This window comes from Lynx rufus, unplaced genomic scaffold (assembly GCF_022079265.1).
Source record: "Lynx rufus isolate CCGP_SWC_20201006 ecotype Redwood Valley unplaced genomic scaffold, mLynRuf1.p SCAF_1, whole genome shotgun sequence".
NCBI classification, from domain to species: Eukaryota; Metazoa; Chordata; class Mammalia; order Carnivora; family Felidae; genus Lynx; species Lynx rufus.
Genome location: NW_025814823.1, coordinates 140,753,497 through 140,780,143, shown reverse-complemented (window position 1 = coordinate 140,780,143; position 26,647 = coordinate 140,753,497). Strand labels below are relative to the sequence as shown.

General features: G+C 42.5%; 1 protein-coding gene across 1 annotated transcript in view; it reads right to left on the bottom strand.

Moving 5' to 3' along the window:
• The window catches only part of IQGAP2 (IQ motif containing GTPase activating protein 2), a 295,550-nt gene that overhangs the window by 142,273 nt on the left and 126,630 nt on the right, over positions 1-26,647 (bottom strand). The window contains exon 3 of the mRNA XM_047088141.1: positions 7,242-7,398. Within this exon, the coding sequence (XP_046944097.1) occupies positions 7,242-7,398 (157 nt within the window). The remainder of the gene's footprint in view (positions 1-7,241; positions 7,399-26,647) is intronic.

Here is a 26,647-nt window from a genome sequence, read left to right as displayed (position 1 = left end):
CAATCCAAACCATGAAACAGACACCCCCATCCATTTAGTGGTCTTATTAGCTAGGTAACGTCAGGAAAGTTACAAATCTCTTTGAACCTTGGTTCCTCAGCCATAAGATGGGTATAGTATGCTTCTTTGAGCTGAGGAGATTAAGTGAGAATATGCATAAAGCAGTTAGTTGTGAAGTACACCAAAAAGGCAATAAATATCAGTTTATTATAGTTATTATACACTCTAAGACTAGACTCAAAACTTTTATTCACCTTAAGATCAGAAAAAGGTTTAGTGCTTCATGTAAGGGGCACTGAACGAAAGCGTGCTTATCTTGATCCTATTTCTGCAGTAAATAAAATGACACATCTCAAATCCTTTATCCATCTTAAACATCTGAAGAATGCTGACTTCAGAATCCTATGGGTACATATTTAAGAAGCAAAGTTCAGTGAGTAACATGCATTAACATCTTCAAGTTACTATATTTACTTCAGTTAGAACAAAAATGGTCTTCTACACACTTAGGCTCAAAATACTCTTTAAATAAATTTTTTTTAATGTTTTAAATTTATTTTTCAGAGAGAGAGAGAGAGAAAGAGAGAGACAGAGTGTGAGCCAGGGAGAGGCACAGAGAAGAGAGAGACACAGAATCCCAAGCAAGCTCCAGGCTCTGAACAGTCCAGTGCAGAGCCTGACACGGGGCTTGAACCCACAACTGTGAGATCATGACCTGAGCTGAAGTCGGACACTTAACTAATTGAGCCACCCAGGCACCCCTAGGCTCAACATAATCTTAGTCCATTATAACCACTTTCACCTGTCTACTTTCTTTCACCAATTCTACATACTTCTATCAGACTAGGTGACGGGTCTATAGTCCTATTTAGGAAAGGGTTGTTAGTGTCCATCCACCTGATTTCTTCCAGATACTGGATCAGAAAGTAAATGTTGATTTTCTACTGCTGAGCTATTTCACCAGCAAATAAGGTTATTCTAGCTTAAATGGAATAGATGAGGAATTATTTAAGTCTTCTTTGGATGGTAACTTCTTACACAAGAGAATCAAAGCACTTTAGAACAAAGAGATTGCTTAAAAGCCAATAATTATTTTGATTTGCTTATTTTATGGAGAAGGAACTCTCTGTCAGGCACTGTAACAAGTACTTTGCATGGATGATCACATTATTTTCCTTACAGTATCTGTACAAAGGTTCAGATTATTAGTAATACCACTTTAAAGCTGAGGAAACCAAGGCTCACAGAGGCAGAGTTAGTGACGAAGCCAGTCTCTGAAGTACTCTGATTCTACGGCTTACTACTACTAACTACTGTATATGCATTTCCTACCTAAGGCTCACTTCAGTAGTCAACATCTATTATAAGTCTACAGCTATCAGTGCTGTATTTGAACAGATATTGTTTTCTGTCCTTGAACCTCATCAAGCTCAAGGAATGCCCATCTCTCTCCCCTCCTCTTTCTCTCGTCCATCCTAGCCACCTTGGGAACACCCACTGATCTTTAAAGCGCCCAACATGGAAGCCTTGGCCTCTTCGCCGCCCTACCCCTTTAGAACTGGCGCTCTCTCCTTGGTCACATCCCACTGGCCGGCCACCCAGACATCCTCTCTTCACTGCCCTCTACCCATTTCTACCACGTTTGCAGGTTGTTTTCCCTCTTGCATCCATTTAATTCTCGTCTGTGCAGGCCACTGTTACCAGTCACTTGGGCTGAATTATCCCCTCATCGGACTGCCTCACCCCCATCCTCCCATTTCTTCTCCACATGGCAGCAGACTCATCTTTTTTTTAATGTTTATTTTTGAGAGAGAGACAGAGAGAGGGAGCAAGCAAGCAAACAAGCAAGCGAGCAAGCGAGCAGGGGAGGGGCAGAGAGAGAGCGAGAGCGAGAGCGAGAGAGAGAGAGAGAGAGGGAGAATCCTAAAGCAGGCTCCAGCTCCGAGCTGTCAGCACAGAGCCGGACATGGGACTCGAACCCACGAACTGTGAGATCATAACCTGAGCCAGTCGGACGTTTAGTCAACTGAGCCACCCAGGCGCTGCCAGACTCATCTTTTTAAAGCCATGATGTCTCTGTTTAACATTTCAATGGCTTCCTCTGTAGTAACTTAGGATGAAATCACAGATCTTCCAGCCTGGCTGCGTGATGTCTCTGCCTCCATCCTGGCGTCATTTTTCACCACTGTCCCTCACCGCAGCCTTTCAGCCACTCCATTTGTCTAAGTTCTTTTCTTCCTCAAGTCTCTCAAAAACAGGTTCCTTCATCTCTGGACTGTACTCCCCACTTCCCCCCCTTAAAGCTGCACATGGATGATTTTCCTCTCATTTTTCCTGCCTTAGAGTAAATAAACATCTCTTCAGAGAAGCTCATCTTCTGTCTGTGGCTACCTGTCAACAACAGTGGCTTTAATTCCTTCCTTCATATACTCATCACAACTCACAATTGTGTACTCGCTTATAACTTGTCTCCTCAACCCTAAGTGCCATGAAATCATGTCTGCCTTGCTCACCACGCTGCCTCGTGTGCCCAGAACAGTTCCTGGTACAAGCAGGTACTGTAAGCACCGTACAGATAAATAAGTTCTACCCTGTATGTGTTTCTATCATAGTACTTTATCTCCTTTCCCTGTAACTTCATTAAAATGTGTTATATTGTTTGCCATTGGAGCAGTGGTTCTCAAAGCTAGGTAGTACATAAGCATCACCTGGGATAATTATTAAGCGTGTAGCTTCCTGGGTCCCTGGCCAAGAGACTCTGCCTCAGTAGGCTCTGGTGGGCCCAGGAGCCCACATTTTTACACACAGGCATCAAGTGACCCTACAGGAAGTCTGAGCATCATACTTGACGGAAGAGTATCAGACTCCAAGCACCTCCAGTATCAAAGCACAGAAGGAATGGGGTCCTTAGGCTTATTTGAAACTACTTTCTCTTTTCTTTTCTTTTCTTTTCTTTTCTTTTCTTTTCTTTTCTTTTCTTTTCTCTTTTCTTTTCTTTTTACTAAACAGCTCTTTCCCTTGCACCTACTATCCTACTATGGGCTACAGTCTACTCTGTTCACTGAAGACAATGCACGGACAACATACATGGTCCCTGCCTTCATGATAAAGGTCATCATTAAGGTACCCCATGCTGCATCAAAGAGAGACAGTGTCAGGGGCCAGAGCACACACGGCATGGTCACATTACTGCGACCTGGAGTCAGAGGTAGGGGTGGCCAGGGAAAGGGCACTCATCATTAGAAGGTTTAACTCTACTACCTAGGTCACCTTTGTAACCTTAATGAGGGGCCAGGGTTGTACATAAGCTGGCAAACAAAGAGGATGGGATGGCAATGAGAGTTCTGATTGGCTCAACTCAGAGCCATCATTGCCCAAACTGAGGCCTTCAGAGTTCAGGGACAGAGCCTGTGCCTTGAGACACAGTGCCTAATGGGCAGGTCGTATTTTATGGCTGCAGTCTAAGCAGACGCTGCAGTGAGAGCCCACACTCACTGAACTCATGGTTTCCAGAAGGCTTATCAAAGGGGTGGGCCTCTGTTAGCCTGAGTTCCCTTGTGTCTCAGTCCCATGACTGGGTGCTTCTTGCCAAGGGCTTTAGTCCTTCAGAACCCAAGAACAGGAAGTTAAGTATCCTGTTCACGAATATCTGACTCCTTTCAATTTTGTACAATGAAGGAAATGGCCTTAACGTTTTATGATTATGTGGTAAATCACTAGAAGTTTCTTTTCAAAGACATTAGGCATTCTCAGAGATTTAATAAAAGGGGGGGAAAGGTGGGGGGAGCACCTGGGTGACTCAGTTGGTTAAGCATCTGACTTCGGCTCAGGTTATGTTCTCATGGTTCATAGATTCGAGCTCTGCATCAGACTCTGTGCTGATAGTGCAGAGCCTGCTTCAGACCCTGTGTCTCCCTCTCTTCCTGCCCCCTGCCCGGCTTGTGCTCTCTCTCTCAAAAATAAACAAACATTAAAAAAAAAAACTAAAAAATAAAAAGGGAAAAGAAAAAGCCTCCTTTCTCTGGTGAATCAACAGAAGGGTAGTCTCCACTGGTCCTGTACGTTTTTTCCCACATCACAGCTGGCACCAACCTGCTCCCCGCCGCCCCCCCCCCCCGATGCTATTTCCCTTCTCTCTGCTCCTCTCCTAGTATCATCCCTTCTTCTGTGTATCTGTTTTCCAGGGCCCGATGGGCAGGAGTGGCAAACACAATACTTCCATCTCTCTTAAGGTTTTGTTCAGGACTGTCATCACCTGCCTGTGCTCCACAGGTATTTCATTTTGTAACAAGAGACTGGAAGTACTTCCCCTGTCCCAAAGAGAAGTGCTATTCATTCAAATAGTAGGCTCTCTGATGCCAGGAGGAAATAGCACCTGTATGAGTTGCCTTGAGAGGGTCCACAGTTAGGCTGTGGACAAAGTTGTATTCAAAGGTGTATGGTGTGCCAAGAGGAGAAACGAATTAGCCCAGCCTCTGTTCTGAGGCTCCATGGAAGATCTTGCTGGCCTGATTCTCACCACTCCCAATGTCAAAACAAAATACCCACAATTCCCTTTCAGGACAGGCTAGAGCCAAGCCCAACCTACTACCCTTTAACTCTGTCATCAAATCTACACAACTGTTAGTAGAAATAGGCCTAGGGCTTGGTAATAATCCTTCTAGAAGCAATGAAGAAAAAGACGAATTGTGCTGCAAAATGTGGACAAACATTAATTTATTTTGTTGTGTGGGGATACAAATATTTTTTTCTGTTCTTTTTGGAACTAAAATAAGTCTTTTTCAAAATTAAAAAACAGTAACTTTGCCTGACTAAATCAATGATTCAGTAAAGTCTTGTGAAAGGCTAACGTAATAAGTTAAAGGCTGGGGTAAAACACATGGCTTGATAAAGTCAAAAGCACTTTAACAAACACAAACATTTTTTTTCCTAACATTATCCAAGGCAGAAACTTCTGCTCAGTTATCTTTTAGACTAGAATATGAAAACAAACGCAGAAGATTTCTCAATTCCTCTTCTCTATGGTTAGCCCAAATAGTAACTCAAACATTTGCTCTGAATTAAATACACATATTTTATCTACCTATGTATCTATGTATCTGTCTATTATAATTTATTGCCAGGTTAGCTAACATACAGGGTATACAGTGTATTCTTGGCTTCAGGAGTGGATTCCCATGATTCATCGCTTACAAACAACACCCAGTGCTCATCCCAAGGGCCCTCCTCAATGCCCATCACCCATTTTCCCTGCCCCCCAAGGCCCCCACACTCATCAGTCCTCAGTTTGTTCTCTGTATTTAAGAGTCTTTTATAGTTTGCCTCCTCTCTGTTCGCAACTATTTTTTCCCTAAATATACACTTTTAAAAAATAAATCTTGTTTCAATAACAACTGAAGGGTAGTGTGAATCATTCAATTAATGGGAAAGCATTCCATTTTCAACTAAGTGTTGTCCCTGCAATTTTAAGACAAGGAACTTTTAAAGACACTAGAGAATCTGCAGCTAAATATATATGGGTCCCACTTATATGCAGATTTTTTTATCAATAAATGTACAGTACTATAAATATATTTTCTCTTCCTTATGATTTTCTTGATAACATTTTCTTTTCTCTAGCTTATTTTAAGAATACATTATATAATACACATGACATACAAAATACGTGTTCATCAACTTATCTTATTGGTAAAGGTTTCTAGTCAACAGGAGGCTATTAGTTAAGTTTTCGGAGAGTCAAAGGCAAATAGAAAAATTAAATGAGTACTGTTTTCTAAATTCCTTCTTAGACACTTTACAGAAACTCATTTAAATTTTCTGTAAGTAATGTCAATATAGAGTATTATGGTCTTTGATTAACAGAGTCAAAAAGTGAGGTTCTGTAAAGTTGAACAGCTCACTCTCTTTCAGGAAAAAGCATTTGAAGGCACATCTGATTATAATGCTCCACCTCTTCCAACAAATCCCGGAGTCGGAACTGATAATCAAACACAACCGAGTGAATAAGCAGACAACCCAAGCAGATGGACACCTTCCCCTGTAAGATTAAAGATCTCCCCAATCCGTCTTCAATTCCCATATTCCCTTTTTTCCCACAGAGGCAGGATTGTAGTTGGAAGGATGTAAATTAAGAGTTTCGGTTAAGGTTACTTTCTGAAAATAAATGACCATAAAATAAATGACACATACACACATAAGTTATATTCGGATTTCTGACTGCATTGGGAGGGGCGTCCCTAACACCCTCTTTGGTCAGGGGTCAACTGTACAACAGATTAAGAAAATAAAGAATCGCATTTCAAAGCAGCGTTGGAAATCCTGGCCCAAAGTGCTCAAGAAATCACTTACTCCAGGAGAGAATACCACACACTTAAAAACTCCTTTTTGAAGACACATTTAATGGAGGAATCATTTACGTTGGTGTTTGCCTTTTTCTCCTTCATTTCTTAATGGAAAATGTCAAACATAATGTTGATGAAACAGAGTTAATGAACTCCTATGTACCCATCATTCAACCTCAACAATAATGAACTTATGGCCAGTCTTGAATCTCTTTCCATCCTCCTCCTGATTACTGTGGAGCAAATCCTAAATATATCACACTGTCTGTAAATATTTAGACATGTGTCTCTAAAATGTCATTTTTAAAATTAAGACTATTGTTTATTTTGGTTTTGTCTTCTCCCCTGTGTACACTCCCAAATTAGCCATGAAATAATTAAAATTGGTTGCCTACAAAAAAATTAGTCTTATTTTGTTTTAAGCATTAAATGGAACAGAATTCCTACTTGACTACTCAAAATTATTATTCATTGGATCACATTGGCACTAACTCTTTGGGGCCACAAGTTCAAGTCCCAGCTGGGTACTTTACTCCTTGATGAGAACAAGGGAGCTAATAAACTGAGTTGGTGGCAGAAAAAAGAGGGTAGAGTGCCCTCACTTTTACATTTACTGGTGCTAATAAAAATGACCTCCATGAAGGAAGAATGGGGCGGGGAGTCTGGGAAGCCCCACACATCAGATGTGTCTCAGTCTCAGCCCAAAAATAGAAACGCTCTGCTTTGAAAACTGCTGCTGCCTCAGGAATCATTATTAACAGGCTTCAAACACCAAGGACATCCCCTCCCCCCGTTCCACAAAATCCTTGTACAAACACTCAGAGTAAACGCAGGGAAAGGAAATTAAATACTGAACTTTCACTTTTAGATGGGAGCCAAAACCAATTAGATCTCAGTTACCTTATAACGTGTTTGTTCCACATCATAGATCTTTTTCTCTGATACCATTTTTGGGGCAAAGAACTTGGCTAACTTTGCAAGGTAAACTCCATTCCGGAGCCCTTCTTCCAGTTCAGTGGTTGGTGGCAATTCTTCAACTAAGCAGACTTCCATCCACCTAGAAGGATGAAAAAAAACAAAACAAAAAACAAAACCTTCAAGTGACTCCAGTTGGGTAAGTCTGTGTAGATGAAGAGACACAACATCTCGGTACGTCTGCTGGAGACATTAAAAAAGGGAGCACGATCTGAAACATCTTTAGCTGTCTGGGATGGGAAGAGAGAACTTTCTGGGTGGGCCAGGATTCAGAATACAGTATGAACAAGGGGGACTCAAAGCCACCGAACTCAGTTCCATGCCAGGGCTTGTCAGCTTCACCTTTGTCTGAGTCTCTGCCAATTTTCTTCTGTGGCAAAGAGTAAAATGGCCAAACCATTTTGTACGGGTGGAATTTGTCTGCTGACATGAAAGAAAATGTAATTCCAGGTTTATGAACCCAAAGTGGAGGAAATTTTTGTAGGGCTGATGCCTTGGGGAAAGCATAGCCCAAGGTCTGGTAAAATCTGCAGCTTGTCTCTGTCCAGAAATGACTACCAGAGAAGGTAAGAAGGTGTGGAAAGGGGCATCAAAAATTCAAAAAGTTTTCTTCAAATAATATACGTTCCTTTTTCCAATACCAGGAAATTATTACAACTTTCTTACTTTTGCAGGAAAATGCAGTATTTACTGAATTATGAAAAAAACATCTCAGAAAAAGATCAGATTAAATCTTAGGACATTGTGCCAGTACTGTAGAAAAGAGAGCACCGAGGTCATTACAGGCTCAAGGACACACAGTGGGAGGGGAGGCTGGGCCAGCTCACATTTCAGGCTGGTGTGTTGAGAATTTGCCAGACTTATAAAGATAATGCTATTCCTATCTGTTCTCAAGTAACTATTAACCTACCGTAAGATCCAAGAGGTAGATGTGCAGGTGTTCAGCAAAGGAGCCCCCATCTTTGCCATCGATCCACAAACAATTAGTATGAGTACCGTACCTATATGGCCAGTCCCTGCCTAAAGACCATTAACACATCCGCAGATGATCTTATCAACATTTGGCACAAGAGAACACTGTTCTGCAATATTAACAAATGATCCTGATCCAAGCAGTGAATGTCGTAAAATATCTCAACTGCTTGTTGGCAACATCTTTTAAAAGCTCCGAGAACCCCTAATAAGCAATGGATATTTACTGACCGCTTATTAAGCACTGTAAAACATAGAACATAGGAGAAAAATACCAACATAAAAATATAAACAAATATAAACATAAACATGGCTTTAAAGGGCATTGAGTATAATTGAAAAGGCAATGCAATTCCAAGGAAAAACCACAGAACCATATGAGAAAGTTTATTATGCCCGATGCTACATGCTAGTGCTTAAGATTAAGGCTGGGAGGGGTGCCTGGGTGGCTCAGTCAGTTAGGCCTCTGACTCGTGGTTTCAGCTCAGGTCATGATCTCATGGTTCATGGGATCAAGCCCCTCCCCCAGCTCTGTGCTGACAGCACGGAGTCTGCTCGAGATTCTCTCTCTCCCTCTGGCCCTCCCCCACTGGTGCACATGCTTATGTTTGCACACGTGTGCACAGTCCCTCTCTCTCTCTCTCTAAAAATAAACAAACTTAAAAAAAATTAAGGCTGGGAATAAAGGAGGGTGATTAGTTCATCACTGGACTAATGAGGGAGAGTGCTAAAAAGGTGATGGGACTTGGATTGGGCCTAGAAAAATGGAGTATTTGGAAAGGCAGAGAAGTGCTAGAAACCGGGGAGCACGACAGGATAAACGCACAAAGGAAACATGGCTGAGTCATGGAGAAAACCCACACAAGACTTTGGGCTTCTGGGGCTCATGGAGAGAAAGGAAATGAGGCTGAATATACCAAGCCAGGCTCTGGGGCATCTAGCACAGGAGAAGTGTTGTTATCTGTGGCCAAAGGAAGCAGGGAGCTCCTGGCAGCTTCGCAGCTGAGGAGTGACACGCTGACAGTGGTAATTAGAGAAAATTCATCTTGTATGATGGATGCCCGGAGACAAAGTGCTCTGTCAGGCCTTTCCCATTGGGAAGAACTGAGGGACTGGATTAGATGGGAAGAGATGGGAAGGTGGAAAGCCAGCAGACATTTTGAGAAAGCAGTAACAGGACTTGGTGACAGTTTAGAGAAGGAGGTCAAAGGAAAGGAAAATATTACCAGGCAGGGCCTGGTGTGAAGAGAGCTCTCTGCATGGGGGACACAGCCCATGTCCACTGTGTGACCCCAAGTATGTCCCCTAAGCTCTAGGGGCCTGCTTTCTCCTCTGCTAAAGGGATAGGGAATTAGAAGGATGGGATGATGAGGTTCTTCTCACAACCTAAGATCCTAGGGAGACTGTGAAACTGAGAGAATAAGCAACTGGTAAAACAACATGAAGACCTTGACTTTCACATATCACATATGAGGGATATAAGGGATATGGGGTATATGTGAGCCTTGCTTCAAATCACGGAGGTAAGAGTACCACAAGGTTGAGAAATTTTTAAAAAATCAAGCAATAGATGATAATGTTGCTTTTTAAATAAAAATCTGGCCAAATTAAAAACCACAGTAGGCCAATTTTCTAATCTTTCTTTTTCTTAATTTATATTTTAGTTAGTTAACATACAGTGCAGCATTGGTTTCCAAAGTAGAGTTCAGTGATTCATCACTTACATACAACACTCAGGGCTCATCACAACAAGTGCCCCTGTGAGTCCAATTTTCTAAGTGACATAAATTACAAATCAAGGTATTATGCTAATTCATATAAAAACACAATCTGTTTTTGAATAATTAGCTTGAAAATTTAAGAAATTGCATTTCACACAATATATAATTGCTTCATCACCATTCTGGGATTGGAGTATATGTGTCAGGAGTGGGGGAGAGGTAAACTTACAACTGGTTGTGGAAGGGGTTAAATTGACAATAGGGAGCAAAGGGCAGGAAGCTAAAATAAAAAGTGAAATATGGTATTTTAGACTTGTGCTTGTTAAAAAAAAAAGATAATCACACTTAAAAAAAATTTATTGTGAGAGAGAGAAAGAGCATAAGCAGGGGAGGGGCAGAGGGAGGGAGGCAGAGAGGGAGAGAGAGAATCCCAAGCAGGCTCCACGTGGTCAGTGCAGAGCCCAATGTGGGGCTTAATCCCATGATCTATGTGATCTTGACCTGAGCCTAAACCAAGAGGTGGAGGCTAAAGTGTCTGAGGCACCCAGGCGCCCCCGCACTTATTTCCGTCTACACTCAAATATATGTGCAGTTGGCTTCAAATGCTAAGGATACCAAAAAGTTGGGTTAGCTACAGCCTATTTAAAACGCAGCCACTGCTAATGCTTATCACATTATGAACTACTCAAAGCAAAAGCCATCTCTTCTGCTTGTTTATAGACAATCCCTTTGTGCCTGGCAATGTGTTTACACATAGTAGGTAGCTGACAAATTGTGATTTGATGACAGATTCTGAGTGCGTCAGAAAAACTTTTCCAAGCATCACAGCAACATCATAAAATCTCCTAGGACACTGCCAAAGATTTTTGAAGCATTAGGCATCAATGGAGGTATCTCCTTTTTGCTGCCTTGAAAGTTAAATGATGCCATTATCAATGATAACTCATATTTAACACACTGTTTTGTGCTAGAACCTGTATTTAATACTTCATGGGAATTATCACTTAATCCTCAAGATCACTTCATAAAGAGGTGCTATTAGGATCACCATTTTTATTTATTTATTCATTCATTCATTGATTCATTTTTAATGTTTATCTATTTTTGAGGGAGGGAGGGAGGGAGGGAGGGATGGAGGGAGGGACAGAGAGAGAGACACACACAGAATCCGAAGCAGGATCCAGGTTCCAAGGTGTCAGCAGAGAGCCCATATGGGGCTCGAACGAATGAACTGTGAGATCATGACCTGAGCCGAAGTTGGAGGCTTAACCAACTGAGCCACCCAGGCACCCCAAGGATCACCATTTTTAGATGATAATCGGAGGCTCGGAACTCACCCAGGCTACTTCCAGAGCAGCACTAAGATTCCCATGGTTTGGAGACATACACGCTGCCGCCACTTTAGTGTAAGGTCAGAACTGAGTCAATTTCCTGGGGATTCATTTATCCTCTTACGATTCCCTCTTGGTCACCTGTCTTGAAACGATGAATGGCAAAAGGCACGGGCTGCCTCTCGTGGTTGCTGTTTCAAGCAGGGATTGGGTATGGGAAGCTGAGTGCCTCTCCAAATGGAGTTACTTCCTAGAGAACTCCTGTAAGCCTAGACAAGATCTCACAAAGTCTTCTAAAATATACTACTTGGAAACTCAATTATTGGTGTACGATTAATAAAAATTGACTGATATCAAGACTATTCTCCTGGGGTGCCTGGGTGGCGCAGTCGGTTAAGCGTCCGACTTCAGTCAGGTAACGATCTCGCGGTCCGTGAGTTCGAGCCCCGCGTCAGGCTCTGGGCTGATGGCTCGGAGCCTGGAGCCTGTTTCCGATTCTGTGTCTCCCTCTCTCTCTGCCCCTCCCCCGTTCATGCTCTGTCTCTCTCTGTCCCAAAAATAAATAAACGTTGAAAAAAAAATTAAAAAAAAAAAAAAAGACTATTCTCCTGAGACAGGTGGCAAACCCTGACAAAATAATCAGATAGACTGGCTAGTTAACCTTGTTCTGACTGTACTAAAATACCTCACAACGAAGCAGAAACTATAGTATGCAAACTTCTAAACTAGCATACGGTCAGGTGGGCTGAATATCCTTTTGATCTACTTTTCAAAAGAATAAGGAAAGAACTTGGAACAGCGATACCCAATGGTTCATTCCAGAAGTAAGGAGACAGCTAGGAGTGATTGCTGACCAGGGTCCACATTTCCCAGTCCCACACTATCTGTTTGGGGTCAAGTGGCTGGGTTGTGATCACAGAATATGAGAGGAAATGATGTGCATTGCCCCGAGGCTTGCCTCAGGAATGTCTCCCATAGTTGAGTTCCACTGTCTCTTCTGCTGTCCGTGAGCAGGATACCACAACTCATGAAAGCAAAGTCAAAGAACTTCCCTCAGCCTGGCTCCCAAATAACTGCGGTAAAGACGTGCCTGTGTCCCCTCATTGTTGTCTTATATTACTGAGTGTTACAGGAGCGAGAACTGAACTTCTATTGTCAACTCAACTCAGTGGTTTATCTGTTAAAGAAGCCAGTGTTACTGAGCCAAACCAACAAAAATCCTAAGTGTGATTTTTACGGTCTGTTGTTATCAAACTTCCTATAACAAGCACAATGTAGAGACAATTGGCCTGATGTTCAGGTAATGTGTCTCTGTGAGCAGGAGCTGGATGTACTGGAACGGTCTTAGTCCACGAGCCTAAAATCAGAATGGAATTCAATATGACAGTATAATTACATAATATGATTTTGTTTTATTAGCCGTTTTACTGAGAAATAATCCATACACGATACACGCATCCATTTAAGATGTGCAGTGCAATGATTTTTAACTTATAGGGTTGTGAGATCATCATCATTATCAATTTGGGAACACTGTCATCACTCCAAAAAGAAACTCGACAACCATTAACAGTCACTCCCCACTTACCCTGTTACTCCCAACCCGCTAATGTACTTTCTATTTATATGCCTATTGTGTACATTTCATATAAATGCAATTCTACAATATGTGGCCTTTAGTGACTCGCTTCTTTCATGAGCATACTGTTTTCAAGGTTCATCTATGGTGTAGGATGTATTAATACTGCATTCTTCTTTATGGGTGAATAATATTCTGCAGTATGGCTATATCTAAGATTACATCAGTTTATTGACATCTGAGTGTTTCCCACTTTTTGGCTATTAAGAACACTGCTACTAACCTGTACACTAACATTAGTGTACAAGTTTTTGCATGGACAGAGGCTCTCGTTTCTCTTGGTCATACACCTAGAAGCGGAACTTCTGGGTCCTAAGGGAACTTTGTGTTTAGTATTTTGAGGAACTTCCAGATTGTTCTCCAGAGCAGCAGCAACATTTTATATTTCCACCAGTAGTTTAAGAAGATTCTAATTTCTCCACATTCTTGCCAATACTTAGCTGTCTTTTTGATTAGAGCCATCCTAGTAGATGCAAAGTGGCACCTCATTCTGGTTCTTTTCATTTCCCTGATGGCTAATGATACTGAAAATCTTATACACTTATCACCCATCTGTATATCTTCATTAGAGTAATGTCTATTCAAATCCACTGCCCATGTTTTACCTGGGTTATCTTTTCATAATGGAATTATAAGAGTTCTTTATATATGATATACAAGTCCCTTATCAGATAAATGATTTGAGTGTCTCTCTTCACTTTGGGTATGTGCTGTCTTTCTACTTTCTTGATGTTGTCTTTTGAAGTACAAAAAGGTGTTTAATTTTGACGAAGTCTCATTCATCCATTCTTTTGCTGCCTGTACTTTTGATGGCATAGCTAAGAAACCATTGCCTAACTGAAAGTCACAAACACCTATGTCTTCTAAGAGCTTTATAATTTTAACTTTCACATTTAGGCTTTTGATTCATTTTCAGCTATTTTTTTTTGGTAAATTTTGAGAGGTAAGGGTCCTCTCAAAGAATTCATTCTTTGCGTGTAGATTTACAGTCATCCCAGCACCATTTGTTAAAAAGACTATGCTTTCCCCCCATTAAATTGGCATCCTTATTAAAAATCAATTGACTGTCAATGTAAGAAGTTATTTGTAGACTCCTGATTCTATTCTAATGATCTATGTATGGATGGTTTACATATGGATAAGACATGAAGTATGCACACAATAAAATCAAGCTACAAAGACCTCCTGTCGTCAAGAGCCTGGAGCCTGTCTTTAAAATCAACCTAAAAACCCTCACAAATGAAAACCAGAGTTGGCCTGTTGCCCTTGTACTGTTCTTCCCTGGTCCTTCTACTGATTACTCCTATTGAGCCACAACACCAGTATGTGAACGTCTCATCTCAAAGCAAAAGTCAAAGCTATTTCTTATGAGAATCTGAAGAGCCATTCTAGAACTTCATTTCCCTTTCAGGACGAAGGCACTACTTTCCTATCCACGTGATTCTTCTCTTTTCTCTCTGTAGGGAAAGTTCAGATCACTCGCTAGGGACAGGGAAATTAGAAATAAGAGGAAAAGGAATTTTCCTTTTTATCATTCGAGCAGCTTCTCAATTTTTTTTCTTTTTAGGTTAAGGCCAAAAAGAAAAATAACAAACGCCATTTTGTCTTGCAAGAGACCAAAAAAAAAAAAAAAACCTTATAGAAACCATGAGACAAATGATCCATCCTACTGTGCTAACTTGTGCCTTGCAGAACATATGAAAGTTGTTTCACCGAGGCATTTGCTATCTGAATTGTTATTCAGGAAATCACCAACTATAAATTTTGGTCTCTCTCATCCAGCACTGTATGGAAGAAATGTCCCAAAAGGACAATTGCTGGCCACAAAAGAAAAACTGTGTGTTTTTTCCCTGCACAAACCTTATTTTAAGGCAGGGTCTAGTTGTATGAACTTTCAAGTATTACAAGTCAATTCATTTCCCTAAATGTTTTGAAAATCAGCTTATGAGGTATTTAAAAAAAATAAAAGCAAAGACCAGATATTTTAATACATCTAGTGTAAGTGGTCCCTTTTGTGCCATTGGGAAGTCAGATGTCAGGAGGACTGGATTAAACTTTCATGGTCAACCTTTCTCATTTGCTGGAAGCTGATGCAAAATGGTGACCCCAATTCTATCAGCCTTGTTAGCACAAGTGAACAGGGATGTAGGAAATCACACACTGTAAAACTGAGCCCCATCCTATGCTCATACAATGCTTATTTGGTTCACTATAAGAAAATGACATGGGGAGTGTAAAAAAAAAAAAAGGCGTGAATTGTTTCTTTTAAAACACAGACATACAGTACCATGAGAACAATCAGTAGGTGACTCCACATCTAGCAGGAATGGGGCAGACGTCCTTGGATGTATTTCTCACTCTCCTCTTAAGGAAGGAGAGGATACAGCAAAATCTACTAAGTCTGGCAAGCATTTCCCAAACTGTGTTCCACAGGACGCTGGCTCCATGAGATACTACCAGTGTCCTGGGAGGAACGGGGACGGGGGGGCAATTAAATTTTAAAAATGCTGCATTCTATATCCTCTCTGGAAGATTCCTAAGTGGCAGTAATAGTATGCCAAAAGCTCAGAGAATTCCTGAAGTAGGAAGCCAAGTTTAATTTCCTTTAACCTAATGTTCCCCACGGTTTTGGGCCACAAAACCCCTTTTCCCTCGAACACTTAGCAACATTTCATGTAATGAAAGAAACGGCAGGCAAGTGAGAGATGCAGTACAATTTGCTGACTAAAACTGTGGCATCAGGGGTTATACTTTCTGGGTGCAAATTCTAGTTGCAGCACAACATCACTGAGCTGTCTGGAAAACAAAGAGACTTAAAAGTGTCTGTCCTCTAGGGGGGAGGGGCTACTGTATGGAATTAACGAGAATATGTGTACAACGTTCGGCACTGTGCCCAGAACTCAGTAAGCACCTAGCCAACATTAACCACAATTCTTAGCCTGTCCTCAAGTTTGACTATGGTCCATTTCCTGACCACACATAACCTTGAGAGGTTTAGTCCAATTCATACTTTTGAGAATCTACTACTGTTCCAAGGAGAGGATCAGGCAAAGCCCCTCAGTTTACAGAGCAGAGTCTCAGATTATCACTGATGTTGGGATGCCAAGAGTTCAAAGTTGTTTTGCGAATTCAGCTGAACAGCCTCAGTACAGCTTCCAGGAGAGAGCTGGCACCTGGAAGTCACACCTAAGATTCTCTTCTCTTGAACCAGTTTTTTCAGAGAATCTTCGTGGGTGAGTTATTTCTTAGAGAAGCGTATTTAACGAATGTATTAATGGTGCTCTCCTTCCCCCTATGTTTCCCTTAGATGTGGGATAAGGAAGAAAGAGAAAGAAACATACAGGCCTGGGGCAGTGATGGAAATAAGGGAAGCCTGCAAACCTCGTAGGCCTATTTCTAACAGGTTGGGTAAGTATTTGAAGATTTTGAAAAAAAAAAAAAAAAACTTACGTAAATTTTTTTCACAAAATACAGTTGCTCAGATACATGCTCGATGGATAATTCATCCTTACTCCAGGCACCAGACTTTACTATGCTTCTATTTAGGCTTGGCCCAGTTAACCACCTACCTGGATGTGTTATACTGGTAGTACCACATGCTTGCAGAGATGACTGGCGTGACAGACACAGATACATGAACACAAAAAAGACATTTACATGTGCTAAAATTTCTAGGTAAGCAGACATCCCATAAAGCAAAGAGCCTATAAAATAAGAAAAAATCTTTTAACCCAAAACATGCACTTGTTTTTAATGTGGGAATTAAACAAATACATATACTTGAGAAGAAGTGTTCGGAGCCTTGGAGCCTCTGAGATCCAGAGATCAGGGCGAGAATGAGGCGGGTTCACAGGTCACACCTCCTTAGAATCTTCCAATGTTTTCTGCCCTCTGCTGGTGTCTAATACATGTGCCTGCAGGTTCTCAGATATGCAACGTCCCCGGTATGTTCAAGCAGTTAGAATCTACTAGCACAAACTTTCTCAAGAGCAATCTCCTGATAGGATGGTAAATATTATTGCACACCTGTTAAGTTCGGGGCATGGTGCTTCAAAAAGTTTCATTTACTCTTCCCATAATCCAGTGGGTTATCATCTTTAAAAACATGAGGAGTCAGATACCAAGGAAGATGAAACATCATGTCGAAGATTGTATACAAGAGGGAAAAGCAAAATATGAATCCAAAGATCACTCGGCAGTGTGTACATTCACCACCACACTGTATGGCTCTTGAAAGAATAGCTGAAGAAACTTAAAATACAATCCAGATGTTTTACTTTGTGAATATAGTTTAATAAACACAGCTATGGTCCAAGATTTTTGTCCAACACCAAAACTGAAAATAGCCTCCATGTCTAATAAAATCATGTTGTGGCCATTGTTTACAGTGTTATATAGCCACTAAAGATACTTTCAAAAAATACCTAAGAAAACTGGGGTGCCTGGGTGGCTCAGTCAGTTAAAGCGTCCAACTCTTCATTTCAGCTCAAGTCATGGTCCCAAGGGTCGAGGGATTGAGCCCCACGTCAGACTCTGTGCTGAGCACGGAGCCCCCTTAAGATTTTCTCTCTCTCTCCCTCTCCCCCCCCCCTCTCTTCCCCTCTATGCCTCCCTTACTCGTAGACACTCTCTGTCAAAAATAGTTAAGATAATGGAAAAATACTGGTGGTAAATTTCAGAGAAAAGGACAGGAGGCAAATTATAAAATTGATAATCCTATTTCTAAAATTACATATATATAAATAAATGCACACAGACCAGAAAAAACATACAGCCAATATTAACAGTGGTTTTCCTTGTGTAATTACATAACTGGTGGACTTTTTATCTTTTCACGTTATCATTGTTTTGTCATAAGCATGTCTTATTTCATAAATAGAAAATAATGAAATACAGAGCATTCTCAAGTTTCTGTCTCTTCTGCATATATAAAGACAAGAACTGGTTTGCTGATTACACCAAACACTTGAGCCAACATCAAGTCTTGTGGTAGAAACACTGAAATACTGATAAAAGCCGGGTGGAATAGGAGTACAGGGAAAAATGGCAATTTGTGATTTTAATCTAGTTCACGATGGAGGCCAGAAGCAGGAGAAAACTAAAAGAAAACACTCTAAGCTTTTTTTTTTTTTTTTTTTTTTAACAAGCATATTGATTGAGACACCTAACTAGTACAATTCCCTATGAAGGAAAACATTGAGTGCAGGTATCTTTTCATGTGCTTCTAACCATATCAACCATCTGGTTTTAAGGCTTGGAAAGTGAAGGAAGAATTATCATTAATAAACATAATAAATGAAATATTAAAAAATCAGAAGCACAGCTTGGATTAGCCTTACTGCTTAACACGAGAGGAAAGAGAGAAAGAAGAAACTGTTATGCAAAAGGGCAGAACTTGAAGATTTGGAAAATTCTCTGCCTACCAACATTGCAAAAAATGAGAAAGCATGTTCTGGAGGAACAAGGGGTGTGGCTGGATAATCACTGCCTGAGAGTCCCTCTCATTCATCTCACAGTCAGGAAGGTGTACAGATGGGGCTACAACAGCAGAGACACTGCCCACTTAGACTCAGACAAGTGTCTTGTCTCTACGAGGCAAAGAGGAAAAAGGTTGTCAGACCTCTGGGATTCTATGGCCCAGACAGCAAAATTATCTGGCTGTGAACAAGAAAAGGGAAGAATGAGCCTGAAGGTGATTCAGAGACTGACAAGGCTGCCTTCCTACCCCAGGTCCGGCCTCTGTCTCCCCCTTGGTTTTACTGGGCCACGCTGCTGCCCCAGGGGGCCTGGAAGGCAGGGCCACCTCCTTGATGGCCAGGACAGAGTGCCAAGAGGATGGCTCATGAGCCTTAAAATCTAATGTAACTTGCCCTGCTTGGTTTTGACTTGCTTGGGATCCGTGGCCCCTTTCTTCTTTTTACTTTCTCCCTTTCAGAATGGGAATACCTGGGCCTGTCCCCCACTATAATTTGGAAACATGTAACTTGCCTGGTCTCACAGGTTCATGGCTGTAAAGGAATTTTCGCCTCAGGATGAATCTTACCTCTAGTCTCACCCACACTTGATTTAGGTGTTCAGGTGAGATCTGGGAGTGAGAGTTGGTGCTCCAGTGAGTTAAGATTTTTGGGGCTGCTGCATTTTGTATTACAGAAGACTATGAATTTGGGGGTCTAGAGGGTGCAGTCTTATGGACAGAAGGGTGTCCCCTCCAAAGTCCCATGTTGATATCCTAACCCTTAGTGGTTCATAATGCAACTATTATATTTGGAGAAAGAGAAGATTAAGTTAAAGTGAGGCCATCAGGGTGGGCCCTAATTCAGAATGACTCGTGTCCTTATGAGGGAAGAGCACAGATACATCCCGGGGCAATGTACGCACAGAAGGAAGACAATGTGAGAAGATGGTCATCTGTAACAAAAGAGAGATGCCTCAGGAGAAACCAAACATGCTGACAAGCTGACCTGAACTTCTGGCCTCCAGAAATTCGAGAAAATCAATTTGTGTTAAGTCCCTCATTCTAAGGTATTTTGTTATGGTAGCCCAAGCAAGGACACTAGCTAACCAACCCTCCCCCCCAACATTTATCCCCTACAACCCCTCCCCCTCCACCATTTATCCCCTACAACCCCTTACCCAATTCCATTTCTCTTCACTGCATTTATTGCTACCCGGCAGATTACCTCATATTTATTTGTTTGACTGACACTTACTTAAAGCACTGTCAGCGCAAGCTCCCGTGTCGGAGAACGCATACAGCAAGACAGGAAAGCACAAACTCAAGAGCCATGCTGAGACTGAACCCAAACTCTGCCGCTCACCTGTCCCGTAGCTGGGTTAAGTTGCTTAGCCTGGGTCTCAGTTTCCTAATTTCCAACATGGGGATAATAGTAATACTGATGCCGAAAACGGTCAGCGAATAGAAGAAAAGCATGACACCAGCGTCCTGCAGGCAGTAGGCACCTTCCGTGGTCGCTCTGGTAGCTGTCGTTGCTCCCTGCAAGCTCCCAGGCCCACCCTCGGCACAACGGCCAACATAATCCACCGAATGCATCTGTCCTCCAGCTCTATTTGTTTAGCTGTCCCCTGCCATCCACACACTCATGGGGCAGCAATTATGCCCGCCTCTTCCCAGGTCAAACATGCCTTTTCCTCTCGTCAGTCTGTGGCTTCCCCTTCATTAACCCAGCCCATCCCAGCCACCTGCTCCACCAAACACACACACTACTGCCTTACCCCAGCTAAAGACTTAAGAGGTATTTAGTAGAGGCTATACAAATGTTTACACCTAGGCACGGAAGGCAGGCTTCCCCTGTGACGGGCCTCCCAGGACACCGATAATGCTGTTCCCAAACGACTACGGCACATGGGTGAGCTCAGCACCGAGCAGGTACTCGGCACTGATATGAATGTATTCTCACACTAACCTCATGAGATGGCTAGTTATTTCCCTCTGAGAGAGAGGGAATGAGGCTCAGAGTTAAGTATGAACTTCTCACGGTCCCACAGCCAGTCAACAGGCTTCAATGCAAGCTCAACGTCGCCTCCGCAGCTCATGGGTCCCACCACACTCGACTCTGCTCTGACAGCTCATTTACGATGAGTGGGGTGAACAGGGCTCATGCTAACTTCCTAGGGATCATCACTTCTGAAGCATAAACTCACAGTGAAGCCTTCTCTAAAACTCAAATAAGCCAGTTCAGATCTTCACAGACTGTTTTCCCAAAGCGAGGCGTACCTGTGCTTTAACAGAAGGTGAAGAGAACGTATTCTTTGCGACTGACTGAAGAGGCTTTCACTTTCTGAGGTGTCTGTGGGGTGCAGCGGATCACTGGACTTTGGGTTCCCCCAAATCTGGCTTATGAGCTTGGTGCTACAACTCATTAGCTGTGGTTACCTTTGCAGGCAGCCATCAACCTGGATCCAGACTTGCCCTTTCAGAAATTTGGGCACAACGCCGGCGACCTTACAAAGATGTCATGAGAATTAAAGCAAATACCGTAGGTGGAGTCACCTAGGGAAAGAAAGGGCCTGCCATGCAACAGGTGTTCAAGAAACAACTGCTCACCAAAGAAGAAAAGGGAGATAGGCAGGTGAGCATTAGTTTCAAGTGTAAGATTCCAAAGGAGCCATCAGATACCACATATTCTCCAAGGAGGGTCTTTGCTATGCATGGAAGGAGTCTGGCCACACTGGCCTGTACATCTAAGATTCAAAGTCCTCTGGAGGGAGGCTGCAGGGGCAGAGGATACCTTGCAGGAAAACCAGCAAATCCAAGTGCGTAGAAAACTGAACTAAAACACTGGGCTCTGTTCACCTGGCTTCTGAGAACTTGCTACAGGGTGAGATAAGGCTGTAAGGTTCTCTTTCAGTGCAAAACACCTTCCATTTTGCAAGGTAGCCATGAACTGGGGTGCAGAGAAAAAGCAAAGAACTTCAAGTACTAGACAGGAGCAGTTTCCTGGCAAATCAACACTCATTTGAAGCTTCCGCATAAATTGTGGCCTAACAACTGAAGGCTTGATGAAGCAGATTCTCCTTCCTGGGTTTGCCTGCATTGTGCATGTGACCTAACCACAAAATAATCACTGTTCTTGCACTTTTTAACATTTCTTTGCCTCAAAGTAGCTGGAAAACGAAAGCAGCAAGGTTAGTAAGCTCATTTTGAACTTGGCTAATTTGCCACAACCGCTCTCTTCCCTCGACTCTTTTTTACAACCCTTTTCTACTTTCTAACCAAATATTCGGCATGGAATTGTTAAACAGACATTCTAGAACACCAAGAAAATGTCATAGCTAAAGCCAGGCCCTCTTTCAAACCTTCGGAAACATTACTGTCCAAAACTGCATCCAGTGTGGATTTTCTTTCTTCTCTTCCATCCTTAAACTACAAGTACCGGCCCTTCTGTGCAAAGTTAACCCTCTCCTGGAGATGGGAAAACAGGCAAAGATTCGAAGACCAATTCTTCTAGAGTCTTAAAGATCCCAAAAAAAAAAAAAAAAGTAGCTCTTGGCAGGTAGTACTGCACAGCGGAGAAGACACTAATGAGAAGTTTAAGGGCAAGACGTGTCATTTCAGTACCATACCAAGAGTCCCTACCCCCTCCAGCTACATCCTTTGCCCAGTCATTACTGATTTCCCCCACCCCCACTACCAGCTGTACCAAGGAAGTGACAAACGGGGACTCACTAGATGCCATCAATCATTGTCACTAAGAGGAGAATGAAAAGAATCCAACAAATGTTCTTGCAGATGCCTCCCACGGTCCACTCCCACGCCACCCCCTCTTCGCGGATACACATCTTTATGAGCAGCCAGTCACTTTTTAACAGCCCTTCAGTTGGGATATGTGAGGAGCAGACAGAAGCATCCCCATCACCATTCTTCGTCATACGCACGTCCATGTTTACAGTTCCCAGCTCACATGCTCCCCAGCCAGACTGGAGCAGGGCTGTGCACCCACTGGCTGCTGGTGACCCAGACGCTGTAGAGCAGAAAGGCTCACGACGAACACGGTGCTGTAGGTGCAGGAGGGTTGGTGGCAGGGAAAGGACGCGCGACACAGGTAGCAGATGGCGCTCTCCACAACTCCTTCTCAACAGAGAGCCTGCGGTTCCTTATTTCTCCGCTGACCATCGTGACACTGATAAATCAATTCCCATGGCAACAGCTCTAAGTATACCACTAAAAATAAAAGAAGTGGGCTTTAAATGGAAGACAGACACTTGCACGCATTCTGGGAATACAGCGAGAAGCAGAATGTGGCAAGTTGCATCATAAACCACAGGACAATTTTCCTCTTTGACTCCATAATCCCCTACTGCACATCTATCCTGGCAAGATGATGGAACGAAAATGACAAAAACAAAAGACCAAGTGTGTGTGCAAGGATGTTAATTACAGTGATATCAAACATAACTTAAAAGTTGCTTCACAGCAGACACTTCGAAATTATAAATACAGATGAAATATGAGGCAGCCATTAACATTTGTGAATGAAAACTTACAAAAATGGAGAATAATGATGTAGTAAAGTGAATAAAACAAGAACACAAACTTATGTTCTTCTGGTTTTAACTATGCTAGGTATAGCCTCCTATGAAAAAGTTAGAAAAGTTGATATACTAGGTTGGTGGAATTGTAAGGTCTCTTAAATTTGTTTTGAGGTGTTTATGATAAAAATTAAGGTCAAAGAAAAACTGGGGTAAAAAGTCACCTCAATTACTTCAATTGTTTCCAAAATCTCAGCTCTGCCACACAAGGGTAGAGAGCAACTAACTAGATGTACACCTAGCACCAAGAATGGAGCTTTCAGAGCCTGGTAGGAAAAGACTCTAACTAAAAATAACTAAAAGCTAAAACTAAGACGGCCTCACCTTTGCCTAAATTAAAAATACTGTTGATCCTGGAACAGCGTGGGGGTCAGGGGCAATGACCCCCACCACCACAATTGAAAATCTGCATGTAAGTTTTGACTTCCAAAAACTTAGCTACTAATAGCCTACTGTCGACTAGAAACCTTACCAATAACAGTCTAGTAACACATATTCTATATGTCATATAGGTTATAAGGTTATATATCATGTTCTTAGAATACAGTAAGGCAGAGAAAAAATGTTAAGAAAATCGTAAGGAAGAGGAAATCCATTTACAGTCCTCCATTTATCGTATAACCCCCGTGTTGTTCAAGGGTCTACTGTATTTTTAAGTTCAATTCTGTGCTGTTCAAGGGTCAACTATACCTACACACCATATGTGATACAAGAATATACACAGCTCTAAATGACATATTTACACATGTCCCAATAGTTGCCTGTGGGAGGGAGGAGACAAGGGCTAAAAAGAACTTGAAGGGAGCCCAGCATAAAAACGTGGCCACCATCATGTGACCTGAGAGACTGTGTGCCGCTCTGGGGAGCATGACTAGCTGAACCTCTGCCCCTAACATTTCCTCTCTGAGACAGGTACCATGGTCCCAAACACTAATTGCTTTACATAACGGCCATTCCATTCAGTCCCGCATTCTAGTTTTCCTTCTGTTTACAACAGGGTTAAAAGACTGCAGGAAATCATCATTACTGAAAAATACATAATCACGTTTCCAATTGTGTACACAACTTTGTTACACAATTGCCTAACCGTTTTAGAGCACGATGTGAGTGTATGTAGAGTTTATTTATATACATCTGGTATTAGGACTATATGTAACTCTTCAAAAATGACAAAAGAAACTAGCAACAGTGGCTACCTCTGTGGAGGGGAACTGGGTAAAAGAAGACGTAATTCTCACTTGTGTACTCTCTTTTCCGACCTTTTAAATTTTGCACCATGCGCATTTATGACCAGATATATTTCAAAGCACTTAATCCACCCACCCGGCCTACGAAATATTACAAAACAGGCTTGAGAAGTAAAACGTTCCAATTATACCAGAATCGGCAAGAATCCAACCCAGTCTTCTCTAAGCTCCCGCCTTGGTTTCCCTTGGCTAGATACCATTCCTCCCAGGTCCTTTTTACCCCGCTCAACCAGAATCAGCTCACCAGGTGGCAGCATTTTGCTGCTCTACTAGCTGTAGATCTTTGATTTTTATATGTAGGTTAATTATTAATTAGAGCCACCTAGATTATCTTCCCAGGACCAAAGGCAGCTGGGGACTGCGTCCTCTGTTAAATATCTCCACCCTTGAGTCTGTATGTCTTGGCAATGAGAAATACAGACGCCCCTGTGATGTGATGGCAGGAGCCCCAGGGGGCTTCAGAAGCCTCGTGTCTTAAGGAAGCCATGTTAAGAAGTTTTTCAATTCGGGTCCTTTTCATAGGACTCCATTTCTTTACTGTGTGCCAGCTCTTGAGTCACAACAGCAGCTACCTGGGGTGGAATGGTCATCGAGAGTGGGGAGACAGGGCCAGCAGGCCAGCAATGTCTGGCCCCACTACAAAGTGGTGCCTGTGGGACCTGCCCCTATGGCATGTTCCAGAACTGGGCACCTTAATTGCCAAATACAGTGAAATCTAAGAAAGCCTTTGACATGCACAAGAATTTCCAGACAGATAATTAAGGACCACTTCACTTGTCTAACAATTTCATCATTGTTCTGTATTAAAATAGACACCAGAAATCGAGAGAACTTTTTCCTGTGGCAAACCCTTAAAGGAGGAGGGCAACACAAGTCCACCACACAAATGAAAAGGAATCTTGCCCCACCCACCATGGGGAAAAAGTGACAGGCAAGTGGAGTTTTTAGGGGGGAGCTCCACGAAGCCAGAAAACAAGCTTACTAGGCAGTGACAAAATAAAACTTAAACTACACTGCAGAGCATTATACCTAGTTAGGAAAAAGAGGGCCGACAGGCAAAGAGTGATAGACACAAAAAGAAATTGGCTGGAAAGCAGGAGACAAACATACTGCTAAAATACACACCATGGTTTCCCCTCTGACAGGAAGCACAAATCATCAGGGCCAATGCAGTGACTGACATGGAGCTTTCCAGCTCGGCTGCCTGGACAAATGACCAAGAGAGCTTCAGAGGAGAGATCTGGAGAGTAGAGGCTGGGAGGAGAGCCCCCCTCAAGCACGGGGACACCTCCTCACATGCTCCTTCCACCACTACCGTCATGTTCACTTAAGGCTTCACCTTCAGGGAAGTCATTCGCGACCACACAGAGAGAGCTAGGTTGCAAACCACTGGGAGAGTCACGCGAAGGTTTTAGGGAACAGGAGCTGGTTGTAAGAGAACACTATCACACCCTGGTGTTCTTAGGTTTCAGGAAATGTGGCTTGATGAACGGTACAGCCAGCTCTGGGCAATAACAAATCATGCCGCGAGGGTGTTCTGGGCCGGCTCAGGTTTCACAATGCTTCCATTTCAGGGCTGCAAGGCAGCCTCACCTAACACCTTCCAGCACCGATCATCTGGAAGACACAGGATCTGAAGCTGACCAGTTACCATCTTTACCGTCTAAATATCTACAGACATTGCTAAGTGTATTTCCAGACCACAGACATCAACTGTGTATCTCAAGCCACAATTCTAGCACATACATGGAATATTAAATGGATAGGCACACACTCACAAATAGAAAGCATATGCGAACAGCAGCTTTCTCAGTGTGATCACTGGTAGACAAGAACAAGCAGGGACTCAGAATTAGGTGGCGACACCGTGATACATCACTAAGCCAGCCCATGACAGAGCTACAAGAGTACATGTGCCTTATGTACACACAGAAACAGGATTTCAAATTATTCCAGCTAAGAAGCAGCACTCAGATTTGAAGAAACTTTTAACTAGTTGGGACCAATCTGTTGGCCCGACTTGTCCCCAAGGGCTTGAGGCCTACAACGATGGATACACAATTTCAGAATTTACTGGAAAGTGTCAGTGGAGGTATTAAATAATTAGGTGGAGCAGAAGTATTAGTCACTTCTAGTCACTTACCTTATGGAATAAATCTAGACTAGGGTTAGCCTCAGAAAATCCATTCTAGCCAAGCTTGCAAACAGATGCCTGCAGGGGTGAGGCAGGTATTAGCAAGGGGCAGACCTGGCTGGGAGAGGGCTCTGTGCTACTCAGTCCTTCACTGTCTTGTCAGAACACGAACCACTGGGGTTCTGCCTTCAAGATTTCTTTGCAAGTGAGAGATCCAAGTTTTTACAAGCTTTTTTG